This window comes from Apodemus sylvaticus, chromosome 6, assembly GCF_947179515.1.
Source record: "Apodemus sylvaticus chromosome 6, mApoSyl1.1, whole genome shotgun sequence".
Taxonomy (NCBI): domain Eukaryota; kingdom Metazoa; phylum Chordata; class Mammalia; order Rodentia; family Muridae; genus Apodemus; species Apodemus sylvaticus.
Genome location: NC_067477.1, coordinates 118,922,382 through 118,944,767, shown reverse-complemented (window position 1 = coordinate 118,944,767; position 22,386 = coordinate 118,922,382). Strand labels below are relative to the sequence as shown.

Below are 22,386 nucleotides of genomic sequence, written 5' to 3'. Positions count from 1 at the left end.
CACAGCTGTCTTCAGACACACACCAGAAGAGTGTCGGATTCCATCACAGTGGTTGTGAGCCACCAGGTGGTTGCTGGGATTTGAACTCAGGATCTCTGGAAGGGCAGTCAGTGCTCTTAACCGCTGAGCCATCTCTCCAGCCCTTGTTGTTTCTCAGCCACTAGAGATTCCTCTGTTGAGAATTCTCTGTTTAGCTCTGTGTCCAATTTTTAAAATTGGGCTATTTGGTTTGTTGGTATCTAATTTTTAAGTTCTTTATATATTTTGGATATTAGTCTTCTGTTGGATGTAGGGCTGGTCAAGATCTTTTCCCATTCCGTAGGCTGTCGTTTTGATCTATTGACAGTGTCCTTTTGCCTTTCAATTTCATGAGGTCCCATTTGTTGTTGATCTTAGTGCCTGAGCTACTGGTCTTCTGTACAGGAAATTGTCTCCTGTGCCAATGTATTCAAGGCAGTTCCCCATTTTATTCTCTATTAGATTTAGTGTATCTGCTTTTATACTGAGATCTTTGATGCACTTGGACTTGAGTTTTGTGCAGAGTGATAATCGTGAATTTATTTGTATCCTTCTATATTCAAATGCAGACCCTTAGCCAAATTAACTAAAAGGCAGAGAGACAGTCCAAATTAATGTAATCATAAAAGGGGAACGTAACAGTAAAAGACACTTAAGAATCCAAAGAATCATTAGGTCTTACTGTAAAACCCTGTACTCCACAAAATTGGGAAATCTAAACGAGATGGACAATCTCGTTGATAGATACAACTTATAGAAAATTTTTTTTTCTGGTTTTTCAAGATAGGGTTTCTCTGTGTAACTCTGGCTGTCCTGGAACTCACTCTGTAGACCAGGCTGGCCTCAAATTCAGAAATCTGCTTGCCTCTGCCTCCCAAGTGCTGGGATTAAAGGCGTGTGCCACCACTGCCTGGCCAACTTACAGAAATTAAATCAAGATCAAGTAAACAATTAAGGAGGTAGAAGCAGTTATTAAAAGTCTACCAACCAACAAAAGCCAGACAGTTGTAGCAAAGAATTCTAACGACTTTCAAGGAAGAACTAGTACCAATACTTCTCAAACTATTTTATTAAATAGAAGCAGAAATATTGCCAAATGCATTCTAATTTAATTTTTTAAAATACATAGGTGTTTTGCCTGCATATGTGTCTATGCACCACTTGCATGCCTGGTAACCATGAAGGCCAGAAGAGGGCATCTAATCCCCTGGAAATAGAGTTACAGATAGTTGTGAGCCACCATGTAGGTACTGGGAATTCAACTTGGGTACTCTGGAAGAGAAGCCATTTCTCTTAGTTGTTGAGCCATCTCTAGTCCCTATTTTCTTTTATTAAGTTTCCCTCCCCTTGTTCTTTTAACCACCATTTGACTCAGTTTCTACCAAACTGCTTCTATTTTTGATGCCATATACGTGAAGCCATGCAGTCCTGGTTCTGTGATTGACATCCACAGTTGGTATAATGCCAACCTCCAGGTTTACCCATGTCATGGTATTTAACAACTAGCCTGCCTTCATCTTAGGCTTTGTCTTAGCTAGGGTTTTACTGCCCTGAACAGACACCAGGACCAAGGCAAGTGTTATAAAGGACAACATTTAATTGGGGCTGGCTTATAGGTTCAGCAGCTCAGTTCATTATCATCAAGGTGGGAGCAGGGCAGCATCCAGGCAGGCATGGTGCAGGAGGAGCTGAGAGCTCTACATCTTCATCTGAAGGCTGCTAGCAGAATACTGACTTCCAGGCAGCTAGGATGAGGGTCTTAAAGCCACACAGTGACGCACCTACTCCAACAAGGTCACACCTACTCCAACAGGCCTGTACCCTCTAATAGTGCCACTGCCTGGGCTGAGCACATACAAACCATCACATTCCACTTCCTGGCCCCATAGGCTTGTTCAAACACACAAGACTATGGGGGCCATACCTATCCATAGAGTAATAAAAAATACATTTAGTCCAACTTCCAAAGCCCTCATACGCTATAGCTGTCTCAACAATGTTTGTTTTTTTTTAAGATTTATTTATTTTATGTATGTGAGCACATTACACATGGTTGTGAGCCATCATGTGGTTGCTGGGAACTGAACCCAGGACCTCTGGAAGAACAGCCTCTGTGCTCAAAACAGCTGAACCACCTCTCCAGTCCTCAACAATGTAAAAATTCCAAAGTTCAAGGTCTCTTCTGAGATTTATCCAATCACTTAACTGTAAGCTCCAAAGCAAGACAGGAAACCAGCTGGGCAAACTCCAAACTCTGCATCTCCATGTCTGATGTTGAAGCAGTCTTCCGATCTTCAACTCCTTTTTCATCTTTGTTGACTGCAACAAACTTCTGTCTCCTGGGCTGGTTCCACTCCCTGTTAGCAGTTTTCCTCAGCAGATATCCCATGGCTCTGGCATCTCAAACATCTTGGGGTCTCCAAGGCAACTTCAAAGTTAGAGTTTCGTTTTTCAATATCTGGGATCCACACAATCTTCTGGGCTCCTCCAAAGGGCTGGTGTCTCTTCTGCAGCTCTGTCCTCTGTAGCACTCTAAGCTCAGGTTGATCCACTCCACTGCTGCTGCTGTTCTTGTTGGTCATCCATGGTATTGGCTTCTCCAATACACCGGGGTCTTCCACTGCAGCAAGGCTTTACCTTCCTTCTCACAGGCTCCCTTCATGGTGCCAAGCTCACATCCCTTGCACCCCTTCAAGTCCTGCACAGTCAACTGCAACAGAGGCCATACCTTCACCAATGGCCTTCCATGGCCTCTCACAGTGCCAAGCCTCAGCTGCTCTTCATGGCCCCTTCATGCCTTCAAAACCAGTACCACCTGGGTGACTCTTACACAGTACCAAGTACAGCTGCAGCATGAGGTACAACCTTGGCTATCTCTGGAACACAGCTTCTTTGTGTTCTCAGAAAACACTTCCAAGAGGATTTCATCTCAGGGATGCTGGTCTCTTCTTAATCACTGCCAATTTCTTAGCTCTAGGTAACCAGCGCCAATTGTCACAGTAGTCCCTTCTATTCTTGAGTCTAAAGACAGAATCACATGGCTGAAGCTGCCATGTTCTGCTGCTTGCTGAGGCTGGAATGTGGGCCTCTTTATTCTATCACCATCCTTCTGTTTTCCAACTCCTTCACTGCCTAAGCTTAGCTGCCCTGGAACTTGCTCTGTAGACTGACCGTGAACTCAGAGATCTGCATGGCTCTGGGATTAAAGGAGTGTAGCATTAAGTCTGGACGTAAGGTTTTCTTCATCTAGAACTTGCTCTTTTCCAGGCTGGCCTTGAATTTAGAGATCTGCTTGTCTTTGCCTCCTGGTATTAAAGGCTTGTACCACCAGGCCTTGACATAAAATTAGCTGGGTGGGGTCTGGTCCCACTGTCACTGCTCCCTTAATTCCACCTAATATCCTTGAACACAGGATTCAGCTGCATTTCACTTCCTGGAGCTCTTTTAATACTGAAGCCACATATTTTGTATTTTTACTTTCTCAGCTTGCTAGGCTTGTTCAAAATGCTCTTCATGAGCCTTACCCAGAGAATGCCCATCTATGATGGGCATTTCTGAGAATTTCTTTGTCAATGCAATTAATCTGGGTCTCTTCACCTTAGTCCCAGGCAGACTCTTCAGACAAGGGCAAAAGGCAGCCATGTTCTTCACCAAAATACCACAAAACAGCCTCTAGGCTACATTTTGAAATTCTTTTCCACTGAAACCTCTTGGGCCAGGTCTGCACAGTTCAAGTCACTGACAGACAAAAGAGTCTTCTAATATTCCTACTAGGATAGCTCATTAAGCCCCACTAAGTTCAAAGTTCCAAATCCACCGGGTGGTGGTGGTGGTGGTGGTGGCACACATCTTTAATCCCAGCACTTGGGAAGCAGAGGCAGGTAGATTTCTGAGTTCGAAGCCAGCCTGGTCCAGAGAGTAAGTTCCAGGACAGCTAGGGCTACACAGAGAAACCCTGTCTCAAAAACAAAACAAAAAAACAAAGTTTCCAAATACACATTTTTCCAAACAAAACTATGGGCAGGCTTACCACAGCAATAAAAGCCATGTTTTAATAAAGACAGACTAGGTTCACTCCTGTTTATGATTAAATCTTTGTTTCTCAAGGATTGGGCTATGCCCTACTGTAAACTTTTTTTTTTTTTTTGGATTTGGTTTTTTCAAGACAGGGTTTCTCTGTATAGCCCTGGCTGTCCTGGAACTCACTCTGTAGACCAGGCTGACCTCGAACTCAGAAAACCGCCTGCCTCTGCCTCCCAGAGTGCTGGGATTACAGGCGTGCGCCACCAGTGCCCGGCCCACTGTAACCTTTAACTACTGGTTCTGTACTGACTGTTCCAGGAATGGAAATTATATATTTTTTTTAAAAAAAATTAATAACTATCTTGCAACCCTACCTTTGTTTCAAAAGGGTTGTTATGACTACCTGATGTTACGACCACCTTGCAGTCATGGCTTAGTTTGGGGAGGTCATTATGATTAACTTGTTATGTGTATCTTCTGCTCCTATAAGTCTGCCTATTTTTGACTGCCAAATCTCCCATTTGGAAAACCCATATCCCTGAGTTATAAAATCTTTTGTCTTCATATCCAATGCTAGCCGGGCAGTGGTGGCACATGCCTTTAATCCCAGCACTCGGGAGGCAGAGGCAGGTAGATTTCTGAGTTGGAGGCCAGCCTGTGTAGTTCCAGGACTACACAGAGAACCCTGTCTCAAAAAAACAAAACAAAACAAAAACCCCCAAAAACATTTCTTCTAAGTGGATCAAGGACCTCCACATAAAACCAGATAAACTGAATCTAATAGAAGAGAAAGTGGGGAAGAGCCTCAACTACATGGGAAGAGAGGAAAATTTCCTGAACAGAACGCCAATGGCTTATGCCGTAAGATCAAGAATCGACAAATGGGACCTCATAAAATTGCAAAGCGTCTGTAAGGCAAAAGACACTGTCAATAGGACAAAATCTTTACCTCTACATCTGATAGATAGCTAATATCCAAAATATACAAAGAACTCAAGAAATTAGACTCCAAAGAATCAAATAATCCTATTTAAAAAATAGGGTATAGAGCTAAACAGAGAATTCTCACCTGAGGAATCTCGAATGGCTGAGAAGCACTTAAAGAAATGTTCAGTATCCTTAGTCATCAGGGAAATGTAAAGTGCTGGGATTAAAAGGCTGTGCCACCACATCCAGATGGCGGTATGTTTGTTTTTTTGAGACAGGGTTTCTCTTTGTAGCTCTGGAACTCTGTTGACTTGGGTGATCGGGAACTCAGAGATCCACCTATTGCTGCCTTCCAGATTGCTAGGATCAAAGGCATAAGGCACCACGCCCAGATTCTTTATTTACATTCAACTTGACCTCTCATTTCCAATAGTATCTCTGTGTAACATAGATAAAAGAGGCATCTTGGTTTTTCAAGCCCAACTATAACTTGGATAGTACTATGATTGGATAATTATGTATGTACATGACTACGTCCTCAAAAAGGCTAAGAAGAAACATGGAGTTGTTACAATCTTGAAGATGTAAGTAAACATTCTTTTAAACATTTCCTCTACTTGTTTCACAGGACGAATATATATATTTTTAAAAAGGGTCTTGTTCTGTAGTACGCAAATCACTTCCCACGCTCTTCCGTTTCAGAGCAAGTTAAGATAGGCCCCACTGAGCCACCGTCCACAGGGTGAGCCTGGATCAACGCTCAAGTGCGTCACGATCAGCCACTCCCTGGGCTCTCAGCGTTCCCTCCGCCCCACTTCCTCTCTCCAGGCCCCGCCCCACGCCGGTGCGCCTGCGCCCAGGCGAACACGTGGCTGCTGCCGAGCCAGAGCAGCAATGGCGGCTGGTGGCGGCGGTGTCTGCGACCCCTTGGCCCCGGCGGGGCTCCCCTGCGCCTTCTCGCCGGACAGTCAAGCCTACTTCGCTTTAGCCTCTAGCGACGGCCACTTGCGAGTGTGGGAGACAGCGAACAACCGGCTGCACCAGGAATACGTGCCTTCATCGCACCTAAGCGGTACCTGCACCTGCCTGGCCTGGGCGCCAGCACGGCTGCAGGCCAAGGTAGAGTGAGCGGGACGGCGATGGGGAGGGCGCCCTCCTGGCCAGGCTGCGGCATCCCGGGCTGGGCGGCGCGTGGCACCACGTCGCGCGTGGCTCTGGGCGGCCCGGGTGAAGAGGCGCGGAGCGGGACAGCGGCGCGCCCTGGGCCAGTGCGGGTGCTTGAAAGTGCGGCCTCCCCCCAGGGGGTCTGTGAGAGGGTGCGGCCCGATCCCGCGGTCTCCATGAGATCTGCGCCCCGCTGCCCCTGGGCCGCCATGTTCACCGAAGCCTTTGCCCCCCGGGGGCGGTCTCAGACTTCCAGGCCTGGGTCCTCAGCGTGTCCCATCAGAGCTACTCTGTGCGCACTTTAGGACCCTCACGCGCTTCCGCATCCCAAACCGGGTATTGGTTTTGCTCTGGGCAGTTGGAATGCGCACGTCTTGTTTTCTTCCTTCCGGGAGCCCCTTTACTCGGATGCGTGTTCAACACGTGTTCTCTCTTCTCTCTGTCTCTAGGTTGTGGGATTCGTCGTCCCACAAACTCTTTTCTAGGTTCTAATAATTCTCAGCAGAGGTAAAGTGAAATAGTAGAGTCGCTTGGTTTAGGGCATATGATGTACGTCCTGGTGTATTTTCTCATAGTTGGGAAACTGCTTAGCTAGGGAATCCTTTTCGATGTCAGGTAAATGCTGTTCACTGTTGACTCACTCGGTTACATCTTAGCACGCACGTGGTTCCTGCAGTTAGGCAGTAGGTAAGAAACTGGTCTGGAACTGGTGTAAAAGGTATTCTAAAGTATGTGACGTTTTGCTGTTACTGGTGTAAAAGTTACAAAGTTAGTGTTTGGGATAGCTTACACCTTCCCATCACTAGAGAAAACTTCCAACACATAAATTTAGCTTTTATCTAACTTGTGTGACTAAGCTACATCTTGAGTTTCTCTTGGTGACAAAGAGCAGGTATCAGGCCCTATAAATCAAACATAATCAGATTTGTGAAAAAGCATTAGAGCTGCTGAACTTTTTAGTTTATACAGTTTTTAATTTGACAGCCCTGTAAAGTGGTGAGAATGCTAACACTCAGAAATACAGAGCAGTTAGGTAAGTGCTTGTGGCCAGGCTGTAAGTAGGAGTTCAGCCTCTGTAATAATCGTGTTCTTTTGTTTCCTATTGATAACATGAGGATAATCACTTAGAGTAGCGTACAGTGTCTCTAGTGCAGTGCTAATTATTATTGGTGTTATTATCTTGTATTTGTGTAGTTAGTCGTGCAAGGTATGTGAAAGCAAGCAGTTTCTATAAAGACCAAAAGGAACTAGACTCGGAACTCAAAGTTCTTCAAAAAACTTCAAAGTTCTTGTTGTCTGCAACAGACAACAAAAGATTCACTCCAGTCTTCTATGCCCCAGAACAAAACCCAAATTTCAAAAATCATGGTTCGGATTTTTTATATATCCATCCACTGTGATACAATAGGGACAAAAGCTTTTTTTTTTTTTTTTAAATTTGTTGTTTTCGAGTCAGGGTTTCTCTGTGTAGCCCTGGCTGTCCTGGAACTCACTCTGTAGACCAGGCTGGCCTAAAACTCAGAAATCCGCTTGCTTCTGCCTCCCAAGTGCTGGGATTAAAGGTGTGTGCCACCACACGCCCGGTTGATAAAAGCCTTTTTTTTTTTTTTTTGGATTTGGTTTTTTGAGACAGGGTTTCTCTGTGTAGCCCTGGCTATCCTGGAACACACTCTGTAGACAATACTTCTGATGGAGTCCTGGTTATGAAGCCCTAGGGGTGCCCTGGGTGTGCTGTGCAGAGGAGCATGCAATTAGCATACTCAGAGCCCTTGCAGTCAGTCCTGGCAAGCCCTCCCTGCTTCTCAGGTGTTAGTAAGTTTCATTTTCCTTTTATCTATATGTTGCCATTTTTGCTATGTAACCCTAAATGTCCAGGAATTAGTGCATTTAAAATAAACTGACTTAGGCTGGGATGTAGCTCAAAGAATATTTGCCTAGCACATGAAAAGTCCTGGATTTAATCAATAGCACCCCAAAATCAGAGCAGAAAAGCAATCAGAGCTCAAGAAACTAATTGGGGAGGGGATAAGTAAAGCCTTGGTCACTAATAAAGTGGTGGCACTGGGGTCCCAATCCTTCCACTATTAAGTAGTACCCTTACAGTTTAGCATGGAATCAGAGCCAGGATGTCTGCAGAGATAGGCAGTTCCCAGCCTGAGTATATGACTTGCTAAGCATCCCTTTTACTTGAACAATTAGAGAAGCAGTTTAACTGGAACTAAGTGGTCTGCTTTGTGCTCGGGTGGCCTTATAGGTTCCAGTAGTTTGTGGGTCAAAGTTTGCGGCTCAAGCTCTGGTTTGGGCTCACGGGATTGTGTGCCCTGCTAGTTTAAGTACTCAGACGCTCATCATACTAAAGGTATTTATTTTACATTTTTGAGTGTTTAAAGTATGAGACATAAAAATGATGTTATAAAGCCCATGTTCCCAGCATATTGGTACAGTCTGGCTGGGATTTACTCTCAGGTGTGGACATAGACATACTATCCTACTTCCAGAGCTTTTAGGATTAAATGAGATAATAATATATGATGACTGATATAGTGAGACTTGGTCCATAGTAAGTGGTTTTCGTATGAACCAGTGAATGTTCTGTCTAGACGCATGTCCTTATGTAGTGCTGTATTCTGTAATGTAAAGCAGTATGTATGAGTGTCCTGCACTTGGCTTAGTTATTGGCGGTTTGCTACAAAGGACAATGTCTGATACTCTACCAGTAGAGAAAGGTAAATTCATACTGTGCTTCTTGAATAAGGTTGTGGCATTTCATAAATGTTTAAAAGGCTAGATTGCTTTTTTCCATTTAAAGATTGCTCCTAAGGCCTTAAAGGTTATGCCATGATCTCTCAGTGCTTCTTTGGTTTATGTTTGTACTGAAGCTGTTACACTGGTAGGGGGCTCGAGCCGTGAGTTAAACCACCTAGACATTGATCTTTTGTTCCCCACCACCCTTCTCTCAAACTTGTCTCTCTTCATCCTCTGGTAGTAGAACCTGGGAGTCCAGCCCTGTCTGATGTTGGGACCACAGCTTGCATCCAGATGCTTTGTGGAACCATGAACACATAAAGCTTAGAACCTGACTGAAGGGCAGGGCATTTCTGGCATTAGATGGCATTAAAGCAGGACGGGAGACTGGTGAGAGTGCTCGGAAAAGTTTAAGCTCTCTTCAGCCCCAGCTCTTGAATACTGCACTCACTCACTATTCAGCTGTATTCCTGACAGTATGGAGGTGCTTACATTTCAAAAGGAAGGTAAAGGTTACAGATTAGATTCTATTAGTAGAAGAACATTTGTTTTGATATATTTGTAATTTGATGAGATATATGCTTTTTCACTCTTATCTATGAAATACATATGCCAGAGTAAACACCATTAAAACAGGTAAAAAAATAGACTTAAACTACTTACTAAAAATTGAACATAACTTTCAGTGTCTGGGGTCAGTGTTTAAGATCAGTTTAATGCATTAGTGGGTCGTGAGCTAGGCTTAGCGGGCTATAACAGCGTTAAGTGAGATAGAATGGAATGGGAAGGACATGGTGAGGATACATTTTCCTGTGAAACTTTTTTTTGAGACATGATTCTCTACGTAACAGCCCTGGTCATCCTAAAACTCACTTTGTAGACCACAGGAGCCTCAGAGATTTGCCTGTCTCTGCCTACTGAGTGTATCGTCATGCCTGGATCTTTTTGTGAACCTTTCATGTTGTTTGTATCCTTGAGTGTGTATGGGCCTCCATATGTATACAAACTCTTACTCTGCAGTTTCAACCTGAAAAGTCATTGCTTAATTGTTGACACTCTGGACGTCTGCTTATGCTTTTTAAATCCTTGTCTTCAGCCTGCCTATAGCGGGTTGGTTTTTAAAGTCACATGTGTGGCTGCCTCAGCTTTCTGACGCCCTGGATCAGGTGGGCTTCTGGTGTTTATTTCTTAGCTCACGTTGGAAAGCTCTTTAAGAAATCAGTCTTTTAATAAACTAATAAAGAGTTCTGCATGGTGCCTTCATGCAGATTTCCAATGACAGATACTTGAACCAACGACCTTTCTCAGTCCTTCAGCTGTATATGTACAGTCAGTGTTCAGGTGACATGATGCTGACTTCTTTAGAAGGAGCAGCTGTGACAAACAAGTCTGGATTTACTGGTCTTGCACAGTCTGACTTCTTTTGAGAAGCAAGAGGTTTCTGGAGGAAGAGTGTGTGTAAAGTTTAGAGAGCATGGTATTAGAATGGAGCTGGAATCAAACCTGGAGTCAGGACTATATGTGTGGAATTTTACTTATAACACTAGTTTTGGAGGTGGTGAGGTAACACAGGAGCTAGGAGTGAGCACTTAGGGCCTAGTCACAGGACCTGAGTTTGGATCTCAGCACCCACTTTGGGTAGCTCACAAATGCCTATCTATCGCCAGAGCACCAAGGATCTAATCTAATACCCTGTCTCTGTAGGCACTCATTACAGACATACATGCAACGAAACGATTTTTTAAGCCATTGTCTTTTACTAAAGTGCACATTGGTCATCAGATTTGTTTGATGTGTTATATGGTGGACCTGATCATCTTCCCATGTTGAACATTGGCAGATGCATTTACTTGTGTGTGTGTGTGTGTGTGTGTGTGTGTGTGTGTGTGTGTGCGTGCGCGTGCGCGCGCAGGCGCTACAAAAATGCTCTAACCCTGAGCCCTGTGCCAAACTCCATACTTGTTTCTGAGATGGGGTTATTTACTCAGGCCAGTGTGGAACTCTGTAGACCAGGCAAGCTTAGAGTCCATGATCTTCTTTCAAATCTTCCCTGCTCCAGTATTGGGTTGAGATTGTTTTAAACAGAGTAATTTTAAATAGCGAAACTTTTTTTTTTTTTCAAATAGAGAAACTTAGGTTTCTCCTTTAGTGAATGTGAGGTGTTTCAGAATTAGGAAGTTAATTTTACAATATTTGCTTTCACTTTACTGAAAATCGAAAATCTGAAACTATTTAGGTTAGTGCCGTGTGTGTGTGTGGGGGGGGGTGGGGGGGTGTTTCTGCTCGTAACCTTGTGTAGAAATCACATTTGTGCTTTGGGGCCAATTAAAGTCACTTTAAAAACCATGAAACTGATATAGGGCTTAGCCTTTCCCTAATTCAGAAGCTTCAGTGTTTCAAGCTGAGACTGTCATATATTTCTTTTTTTTTTAACTGCTGTTGGATTTATTAATATAGCTACATTTCTAGGAACTTGCAAAGATGTTTAAGTGAAAAGTTACTTTTGTTATTTTTATTTTTATTTTATTTATCAATGTTCTACAAGTAAAACTCTTCAAATGTATTCTTTGAAGACAACAAAAAAAAGGAAATATGCTTTAGGAGTCTATTGATCAATTGACTTATCTACATCTACCTATCACCTATCTAGCATATATATATATATATATATATATATATATATATATATATATATATATAATATGTGAGAGAGAGAGACAGGGTTTCTCTGTGTAGCCCTGGCTGTCCTGGAACTCACTCTGTAGACCAGGCTGGCCTCGAACTCAGAAATCCATCTGCCTCTGCCTCCCAAGTGCTGGGATTACAGGCATGTGCCGCCACTACCCGGCAAAAAAGAAATTTTTGTTCAGGTGGTCTATCTATTTAACATCTGTCTCCCTATCACCTATCTGCCTGTCTGCCTTTCTTAATTATTTTGAGAGGAGCTTATAAAGCTTAGGTTAGCCTGGAACACCTGGCCTTGTTTAGGAAGCTCCCAGGTGCTGGATTACAGGCATGCTGTGCCATTGCTGCTTCTATCCCTTGGTCCTCTTCTCTGCAGAGGCAAAGTTGTAGCTTTCATCAGTAATTCTTTTTTGGTTTTTTCAAGACAGGGTTTTTTGTGCAGCCCTGGCTGTCTTGGAACTCACTCTGTAGACCAGGTTGGCCTTGAACTTAGAAATCTGCCTGCCTCTGCCTCCCAAGTGCTCCCAAGTTGCTGCACCACCAACGCCTGGCTCCATCAATGATTCTTGAATTGAGAGTGGATTTGTGTTTGTTTTGAGTTTCTTTGTAGAGCCCAGATCCTGCTTGGGTAAGAGAAGTTCCTTTCCTAGAGTATTAGTCTTTCTTCATGCCAAAAGAATGGACTTCTAGAGCTTCCTTATACTAAAATTTAAATACTTACATAAGTTGAAAAGGTCTAAGAAATTAATGGAAAGGGGTTGGAGCTCAGCCATTAAAAGCTTCTCTTCTAGAGTATTTGAGTTATGTTCCCAGCACCCACATGGCAGCTAACAACCATCTGGACCTCTAGTTCCCCTGGCATCTAATGTCTTCTTCTGGCCTCTGTGGATATCAGGCACGCATGAATCACATACATATAAGTGGGCTCATGCATACAAAATTTATGGAGGAAGTTAATAAAATAGGATTTTTAGCATCACAAGCTCTGATATAATGGTACTCTTAAGTTGAGATCATTAATTTTTGTTTTTTAGGTGTTGAGACAGGCTCTCATGTGGCCAAGAATGTCTTTGAACTGATTCTCCTGCCTCTATCTCCCGAGTGTTGGACTTAGATGGTTGGTATCCCATGGCCTGCTCACTAGTTATTTTTGATGGCCAGATGTGAACTATATTGTATCAAATTTGAAATAAACAAGTCTGCCAGGCGGTGATAGCGCACACCTTTAATCCCAGCACTTGGGAGGCAGAGGCAGGTGGATTTCTGAGTTCGAGGCCAGCCTGGTCTACAGAGTGAGTTCCAGGACAGCCAGAGCTACACAGAGGGGAAAAAAAAAAAAAAAAACAAAAAAAAAACCAAACAAACAAGTCTGAGGGCATTTCCCCACCAGATGGATAGCTGGGTCTTCAAAGTCAGTAGAAGCAGTAACCTTGCAGGAAAATACCAGATTAACCATTAACCAGCCTGACCAGGCCATGCTGCTACTCAAAACTATTGGTTGACTCAGATTGAAGTTAATGTATGTGAATATAAAAATGTGTTTTCTTGAAAGTGAAGTGAGTTTGAGGAACATGGAAGAGTTGGGTGTGTGGGTTCATAGCCTTGGCGTGGATCTCTTTCCTTGGAGAGAGGTTTCCTCGGACCTGCTAGGAGGAATTATTGGTGTTTAAGAAGTAGAAGGAACGTTGAGGCTGTTGGGTCTGTTGAGTGCTGAAAGCATCTGAAGTGGTAGTTTGTGCCTTACCTCTTTAGGGGTGGAAAGTGGGCCAGGACACTTAAAAGGGCACAGCACTGGCGGTTATGGAGGGTTATGGAGGTTATGATGTTTTGGTGTATATTTGAAAGGCTAAGTTAAAATCTTATCTTTTCTTTTTTCCAGGAAAGTCATCAAAGGAAAAAACGGAAATCAGAAGTTATAGGAACGAATGACCAGGTTGACTTGTTGGCTCTTGGCACGGCAGTTGGTAGCATTTTATTGTATAGTACAGTAAAAGGAGAGTTGCTCAGTAAATTAATAGTAAGTATATTTATGTATTTATGTAAAAGATGTGACAAATTATTAGAGATTATTAAAAATACTCCAAGATTTTGACAGCTCTATGTAGCAGCACTTTGCCATCCCATTAAAACAGCTACATGACACTTGTTAAAAGCTGTAGTAGGTAATTCCTACTTATGAGTTAGATTACAGAGAACTTTTGACTAAAGTCAAAAGGTATCAGAAAGCCTTGCAAATCAACACAGATAGCAGCTTCAGGAAGACCATTGGACCTCTTAGAGGGAGCAAGGGAGGCACTTGGAGTTGACTGCCAACACTTTGAGGACCAGGGGCTCTGTGGGCTTGGGGCACACATTACAGGAGAGTGCTACTGCTTCCTAATGGTTCCAAAGGGGGAGATGACACTGGTTCCTCCAGGGTTAGGAAGATTGCCTGTTGGCTTCAGTTTGTCCCATCACAGGTGAAGAAGCCAACTGTTGGGATGGTGCATACAAGAGGATGGGAGAAATAAGGCCCTGTCTGTCTTGTCTGTCCTTCCAGCCATGTCTTCTTGAAACACACAGGCAGCTAGTGAGTGGATCTAGCTGTCAGGCAGAACTGTGCTGCAGTCTCAAACTGTAGAGGACAGTCTAGCATAATTGCTTTCAGGCTATGTCTGACAGTGTGCTTTTGTTCACTGTCTGTCTGTCTGTCTGTCTGTCTGTCTAGAGGAGTACTTACTATGTGAAAGAAAAAGGCGGCAGGGTTTCCATTCTAACCAGCGGCCACCATAGGAAATTTGGAACGACATGAAATTGAAAACGAAAAAAGGCTTTATATGGGAATCTCACCAAGAGAGATCTCTATTTATTAGTTTGTGGGTTTTTTCTATGCTTAATACATGGGCTAAATGAAAAACCTTTTAGCTGGTCATTAATTGTATTCTGGTTTTGTTTTCATTGTTACAATACAAGCAGTTTTTATCTTATCTAAAACTAGCTGTCATCTTTCTAGTGATTGTCCTAAGTTTGCATTAAATTGCATAATCCTTTCAGTACAGAACTGTTATTGGAAGTTTCTAGTTTTTCTGTTACTAAAGAATGGACACTTCCTTGCCCTGCCACCCAATAGCCTCTTGAATTTATAAGTGTACTAAGAAGTCAAAATCTTAGAACCAAGAATGATTTCCAGAAGTCTTCATTTGTTGGCATCACTAGTGGGAAGAATGGTCCCGGGGTTCAGCAGCACCTGGACAGCCCATGTCAGTAAGCCTGAGGCAGTAAGGAACCCTAGCTAGCATCCGTTCAGTGATGGCAGATGTCACATATACATGCAGATGGGCACACATGCACACACATAAATTAAAAACATGGCACCTAAAAACTTGTTCTGTCTTTAAGCTGCCTTTTGAAATTGTCTGCATTGGATTGGGAGATAACTTAGTTGGTAAGATGACTGCCTTGCAGCAGAGGACCTGGATTTAGTCTGCAGGATCCACTTGTGATTTAAAAATGCTGGGCATTGGTAGGATACACTTTTAATCCCAGAATTGGAGCTGGGTGGGCAGCCAGCCAAGCCTACTTGGCAAGTTCCAGGCTAGGGAAAGACAGATAGGTCTTGAAATTAAAACAAAACAGTTTTGGAGGAATGTCATCTGAAATTGCCCTCTGGCCAGCACTCTCACATGCATGTGCATATAACACACATATAATTTCCCAAGCATGATTATACACACCTTCCATCAGAAGTGTCTGTTACAGATTATAAAGATAGAATTTTGACATAATAAAAATGTATGTATGCTTTCTCTTCAAGCAGAGGGCAGTCCTTTGTGTGAGCTCTACCTCTGTTGAAAACACAAAGATAAAAGCAATGATGGTGCATATTTTGTCTGTCACATGAGACTTTACCTAAAGAAACACTGATTTCTTTATCGAGAAAAAACTCCCTCTTCCCTTTTGAGATAGCACATTACTGTGTAGCTTAGCCTGGCTTCAGAACTACATCAGCACTTCCAATGCTATGATTAGAGGCCAGCACCATTCTGGTTGGCAGATTTTTGGGGGTAGTGGTACTGTTCTCAGCTAAACACCTTAAAAGGTAATTTCAGCTGGACATAGGCATATGTCTGTAATTAAATGTTTGGGACACAGAGGCAGGAGGATCATTGCAAGTTTAGGCCAGTCCCTGTCTCATAAAGAAGTCGATTTTTGAACTCCATGATTGGGTCCACTAGTTCTTTCTAGTATGGCTCATATCTTAGGCTGGCATGTCTGTCCTGAGCAGATGACATTTAGTCTGGTCTCTTTGAGGATGTACAAGTAGCTTTACCTACAGAGAAACGGGGAACATTAACATTGTAAGATGTTGCTGGTTTACCTCATTTTTGATATAGGGATACTAAAATGGGTAAGATGTAGTTAAGGCCTTAGTTTAAGGACTAAGGTTTTAAGGTAAATGTTTAATATTTCCAGATTCATACTATTATGTAAGACTTTTTTTGTTCTGTTTTGTTTTTTAATCTGTAGAGTGGTGGGCATGAAAACAGAGTCAATTGCATACAGTGGCATCAAGACAATGACTGCATGTATAGTTGTTCAGATGATAAGTATATTGTGGAGTGGAGTATACAGACATGCAAAGTAAAGTGGTAAGTACCAATGCCTGGGAGTGGAGGTTGGCCCAGCATATTTTGGGAATATAAACATTCATAAGGTTATGTAGATGGTTGTCCAGGAACTTTGAGTCAAATTGGACATTGAAGCTTTTACTGCATCCAAGTGAAGTAGAGGTGGTTAAGGAGAATTGGGTAGTGGGAAAGCAACTAAATGGTACACAGTGAAAACAAGTGTCAGACGGGGCATGGAGTTATTTGTCAGATCAGCAAGGTACAGTTGGAAAGACCTGGTGCACCTAGGATAGATAGATGGGTTTGGGTAGGGAAAGGTGGATAAGCCATTTAAGAATGGGCAAAGGAGCATAGAGTATGGCCAGAGCAAAGGCCAGGGGATAGGAAAGTAAAAGATTAACTCGGTAGTGAGTAAATTAATTTAGAGGTGGGTGCCAGACTGAATAACAGACAGTAGAGGATAAAAGTGTCCTTTAGTTAGAGGAATAGGGTCTGAAGAGAGAGATGATTTGGGGAGCTTTTATACAACTAAAATAAAAGACAAGAAAGACCTAGTGTATGTGGTCTCAAGGAGGGTTTACCATCTAAAGAAGCCTTTGGGGCTGGACGTTCAGGTGAGTGGACCAGTGTCTGTGCTGTACTTACTGCCGGTCATCTTTACATGCTGGTGACTGGCCAGTAGAAACCCATGGAGAGTCTTGACAGTGGGCTGGGCTGGGGCTTGCAGTTACTCTAGATAAGAGTTTATGATCATTCATATAGAAACTGTTTAGTATGGTAGACATACCGTTGTATTTAGTCATAACATCGTGAGCCTGGTGTGTTCCTGCTGTATACTTAAGAAATAAATAGGTTAGATAAATGCCTGACCTCTTTTCTATTAAACTGTGCTATCTCATAAAATAATTGAGTTTACAGCTGTCCCTGCAGTGTTCTCTTTCCTTCCCCGTGGGTCTGGGCATGGAATTCAGGCTGTCAGGCATGGCAGCTTGCACTTTTCCCCATCGAGCCATCTTACAGGCCCTGATAGCTCTTGTGCTTGTGTTCACACCTGAACTGAAGGTCCTGCCCTCACTTCCTGGCTCCTGTCACACAGGTGTCCACCATGATGACTTCCCTGTGTGTTGAAGGAAACTCATTGGTGCTTGGTGGGAACATCCTGGTCTTTCAAATATTCTGACTTTTCCCTGATTTTTCATTTCATGTATTTGTTCCTACTGATACATTTCTTTATAGCTTTGAAGATAATACAGCATTTTTCTTTTGTACTTCTATTATCTATGAGGGTGGCATGATTTGAATCATAGGATGTAGTCCTTGTTTTCATGTTGAAAGCATTCTTCAAATTGCTGAAGGTTCTTGGCTTTCTGTTGGCATTTGAAATGAAATTGTTTAAAAGCAAAATTGAAATCCTAGGTAGGTGTGTGTGTGTGTGTGTGTGAGAGAGAGAGAGAGAGAGAGAGACAGACAGACAGACACACGCTTTTTCTGTCAGAATTCTGTAGAGCAATCCGAAGGCCTTTCCAGTGTCAGTTTATATGGGTTATTACTCTGCGGCTTGTCATGCGCCTCTGGGACTGGAGTTGTAGATGGTTATGAATTGCCGTGTCAGTTCTAGGATTTGAACCTGGGTCCTGAGTAGCCAGTGCTCTTGATTGCTGATACTCTTTCTCTCCAGCTCTTCCTTCCTCCTTTTAAAAAGACAGGTTTTTACTCACTGTGTTGCTCTGGCTGTTCAGGGATTTACTGTGCAGACCAGGCTGGCCTCAGTCTGCATGACTCTGCCTCTTGAGTGCTGGGATTAAAAGTGTACTCTAGTGCTTTTTACATGTGCTGACAGATCTACTCTAGTATTAATTAGGCTGAGCCTTGGCTTGGCAGTCTGTAATAATGAAAAGTTCTCAGAAAAAGTTACAGTTTCTTTGGTTGTGGTTGGCAGCAGGGGTTGCTGGGGCCATGGGTATCATCCTCTACATATGGAAGCAGGGTTAGGTAGTTTTTCTGCTTTCATGGCAGTGTGAGGAATTCATCTTTGATGCGTGTGTGTGTGTGTGTGTGTGTGCGCGCGCGCGCGTGTGCGCGCGCGCGCGGGCGCCTGTGGAGGCCCAGAGTGTCTTCATCAGGTACTCTGTCTTTTTTGTTGTGGGTTTTTTTTTTTTTTTCATTGATATATTTTTTTATTTACATTTCAAATGATTTCCCCTTTTCTGGGTCCCCACTCCCCACAAGTTCCACAAGCCCTCTTCCCTCCCTGTTCCTCCATCCACCCCTTCCCGCTTCCCTGTTCTGGAATTCCCCTATACTCTTACACTGAGTCTTTGTCTTTCCAGAACCAGGGGCCAATCCTCCATTCTTTTTGGACATCATTTAATATGTGGATTATGTCTTGGGTATTCAAAGTTTCTAGGCTAATATCCACTTATCAGTGAGTGCATACTATGATTGATCTTTTGAGTCTGGGTTACCTCACTTAGTATGATCTCCAGATCCATCCATTTGTCTAAGAATTTCATGAATTCATTGTTTCTAATGGCTGAGTAGTACTCCATTGTTGTTGTGTTATTTTTGAGACAGAGTCTCTCACTGAACCTGGAACTTGTCAGTTTGGCTAGACTGGTTGATCAGTAAGCTCTAAGGGCCCTCTTGCCTTTCTTTAGTCTAGAAAAACTAAAGAAAGTTCTCTTTAATGAAGTGATTTTATATTACGGTTATTTTTAATATGGGTACTGGGGCGTGAACAGTATGCCTTTTAAATATGTGTCACTGTGGTGAGTACATATGAGTAATTACTGTAAAAGAGCCTTAAAATCATGGAAATTGATAAGAAATTGGGAACATTTAAAAGCCAGTAAGGAAAAAGGGGATTTTTTTTTGTTATCAGTGGGTTGTGGGTTTTCTGCTTTTCAGTAGTATTTGTCTCATAACTGCCTTTTTATACCCTTTGTTTTCATTTTGAGTTATTAGTGCTACAAAGGAGTTACTACTGCGTTTAAGTATTGCCCCCTGTTTATAATATATACTTTTTATGTGAAGAGCCCAGTTCCCCATTGCTTATCCCAGCATCACTATGTACAGAAGACTAGATGTGCTTCCAGGACTCCATAATGTAGGTCTAGGATAGAGAGAACCTTTGGGACTTTAGAGAAGGCTGGTGTTGTCAAGGGGATTACAGACTAGCAAGCGAGAGACAACAGGACTCTAGGGGTAGGATGACCAGAAGAGTAGTCTCCTGCTGAGGGCGTGACAGGCTCCTTCAGCTCACATGTGTGCTGCTCTCTGTTACTTCCTCATAGCATTTGTCCACCAGTCTCCTGACACTGCAGGGGGGGCGGGGGTTCATCTTGTGTTTGCCTAAGAGAGGTCTAACCTTGTCAGGGACACGTTCACCTAGTGGGTGTCTCAGGCTACTAACTTAATGTAAGGTTGTAGGGAATGCACTTGGCATAGGTAGGACCTTAAGTAGTACTTTTAATGTCTGACTTACCTTTTTGTTATTTTCTACTCTTGATAAAGTTTCCTTAGTTCATTGTGGTGTTTTGGTTCTCTCCACAATTCAGCAAATGGAAAGGAGACAATAGCAGAGTCAGTTCCCTGTGTATCAGCCCAGATGGAAAGATGTTACTTTCAGCTGGCCGAACAATCAAACTATGGGTTTTGGAGACCAAAGAAGTCTACAGAGTGAGTTGATCACATTGTTTTAAAAATTATAGTTCTACAGAGCAAGTATGTACAAGTTGGAGTCAAAAGAGTATGGATCCTAGCTCAATTAGTAGAAAGCTTGCTTCACATGTATAAGTCTTTGGGTTCAGTCCTAGCACCATAGCACAGCAGCAGCAGCAGCAGCAGCAACACACACACACACAGTACTGATATTTGCCCAAGTGTGATAATGTGGTTGTGTGCATCTGCATTCCCATTGGGAGATGGGGTGATTAAATTAAGGCTCTAGCTGTTGATAAGATTCAGTCTTAACAAACTAACAAACAGCCTAGGTTCTTTATTTGTAGATAGATTAAAACTGAACAGGGCTCAGTTGGTAGAGTTCTTGTCTGTCAAGCATGAAGCCACGGGGCTTAGTCCCTAGCACTGAGTAAACCATATCTTGTAAAAGGTGGGGAGACTCAGGTCATCTGAGGCTGTATACCAAGGCCAGCCTGGGCTACAAGAGAAAAGATAATAGAGTTACCAGTTGCCAAGTAATCTGTTTAAATAATAGAATTAGGACTGGAGAGTTGACTTAGATATTGAGAGCACTTGCTGTTCTTCTAGAGGACCTAGGTTCAATTCACAGCACCAAGTTGTGGTTCTAGGGCATCTGACACCCTCTCCTGGCCTCTGTGCACCCAGTTCACAGCCATACATGTAAGCAAAGCCCCCATACACCCAAAATGATTTTAAAAGTAAATAATAGAATTAATAAATAGCATTTTTCAAATCTGATTATTAATCCAGTCATGTTCATACACATTTTCAAATGAGTAAAACAAGTGTAATTTGAATCTTCATTATGCAGTGTTTATAGTTGTGTGTTTTAGTGTGTAACCAGCATTTTGTAGAGATTTGCTGTCAGGAGTTTTAAATAGTTGTGCTCAGGGGTGTTGAATGTATGGTGCTGTGATGATGCCTTAAAATTGTGGTTTCGACTCACCGAGAGTAACGTGAGGACCTACAATTCCTTGGCTGTGTCTGAGCACCGGAGCACCCCTTTAGAAATGGTAGGATCAAGTCCAAACTGGTGCTTCCTGCATTAATCCGTGCTTAGGAGGTGGGGCAAGCCTCACTGCACAGTTCTAGGACAGCATAGCTTACATCCTGTCCCATTTAAAAAAGACGGGTGGGGAGGGGAGAAGCAGAACCAAGATAAGAGGATAAAACCAGGCAAAGTTGATTCAGAAGTGAGAGGCTGGTGGTGGGGAGGGCAACAGGAGAGGCATCTGAATTCTTGTCTTTTTCTTTTGTAAAGGGCAAGACAGCATAGCACAAGTAGATTTTGTTTGGGATGAGTTTTAACTGTTCCTGTGCTGTAGGTGCAGCTGTTACATGTGATGTGTAAGAACTTATGTTTGCACTGTTTATCGTCTGTCTCCTAAATGAGATTTAACTTCTCTAGCACTTCACAGGACATGCGACGCCTGTTACATCGCTTAGGTTCACGACCGTCCGACCTAATGAGAGCCAGCCTTTCGATGGGATTACAGGCCTTTATTTCTTATCTGGAGCAGTACGTGACCGATTACTTAATGTCTGGTATGTAGCTGTTTTGGGTTTCATTCAGCTTTGCTTTTTAAGAATCTGTCACAGTTTATAGGGTCAGTATAGATCATAAATTGGTTTATTGCATTGATTATTGGACTTATATTGACATAGAATAAGTTTGAGTTAGAATGGACCTTATTAAGAATTTAAGAGTGCTTTTTTATGTAATTTAAACATTTTTTTAAAATAATATCTAATTTTCACAAGAACATAATTTTAAGTTAAAGTGTTTGTACATTTACTGCATATAAGTTAACGTAATTTTCTTCTAGACTAAATAAAGGTTTATTAAGAAATAAATTTAAAGCATATTTTTTAATACTTTTTAAAAAATTTTATGTGCATTGGTGTTTTCCCTGCATGCATATCTTTGTGAGGGTGTCATTCCTTGTGACTAGAGTTACAGACTGTTGTGAGCTGCCCAGTGTCCTCATGTGGTTTATACCACTATGAGTTGTGGGTAATGGGAATTGAACCCCGGTCCTGTGGAAGAGCAGCCAGTGCTGAGCCATCTCTCCAGCCCTGATTTTTCTTTTATGTGAATGGGTGTTGCCTGTATACGTGGTATCCTCAGAGTCTAAAGAGGGTATCAGATCTCCTTGCACTGTACCTCTAGATGGTTCTGAGCCACCATGAGGGTGCTTCAGGTTAAAGCCAGGTTCTTTGGAAGAGCAGCAAACACTATTAACACTGAGCTATTACTCCAACCCCTAAAGCATACTTTTAAGTCACATGTTAACTTTTTCTTTATCATTTAATTTGTACCTAGATCTATTGCTGTAAAGTTTCAAGTGTATGAGTGTAAAGATTGAGCCTGGGGAGATGGCGTGGATTATAAGTGCTTGCAGTGCAAACATAGGGCCTGAGTTTGGTCTCCAGATACTACTTATTAAAGAGTTTTGGTGGCCGACACACAATGGTGGTGCAAGCCTTTAATCCTAGCACTTGGAGGAACAGGCAG

At 42.7% G+C, this 22,386-nt stretch overlaps 1 protein-coding gene and 1 non-coding gene across 2 annotated transcripts in view; both read left to right on the top strand.

Moving 5' to 3' along the window:
• Positions 1-5,814: 5,814 nt before the first annotated feature.
• The window catches only part of Wdr43 (WD repeat domain 43), a 42,257-nt gene continuing 25,685 nt past the window's right edge, over positions 5,815-22,386 (top strand). The window contains exons 1-5 of the mRNA XM_052186328.1: positions 5,815-6,087; positions 13,442-13,579; positions 16,069-16,190; positions 19,727-19,847; positions 21,280-21,416. Coding sequence (XP_052042288.1) covers positions 5,863-6,087; positions 13,442-13,579; positions 16,069-16,190; positions 19,727-19,847; positions 21,280-21,416 — 743 coding nt within the window. The 5' untranslated portion in view covers positions 5,815-5,862. The remainder of the gene's footprint in view (positions 6,088-13,441; positions 13,580-16,068; positions 16,191-19,726; positions 19,848-21,279; positions 21,417-22,386) is intronic.
• Positions 20,779-20,863, top strand: LOC127688199 (small nucleolar RNA SNORD53/SNORD92). Its single transcript, XR_007978609.1, has one exon. It is a non-coding gene; the product is annotated as a small nucleolar RNA SNORD53/SNORD92 (small nucleolar RNA).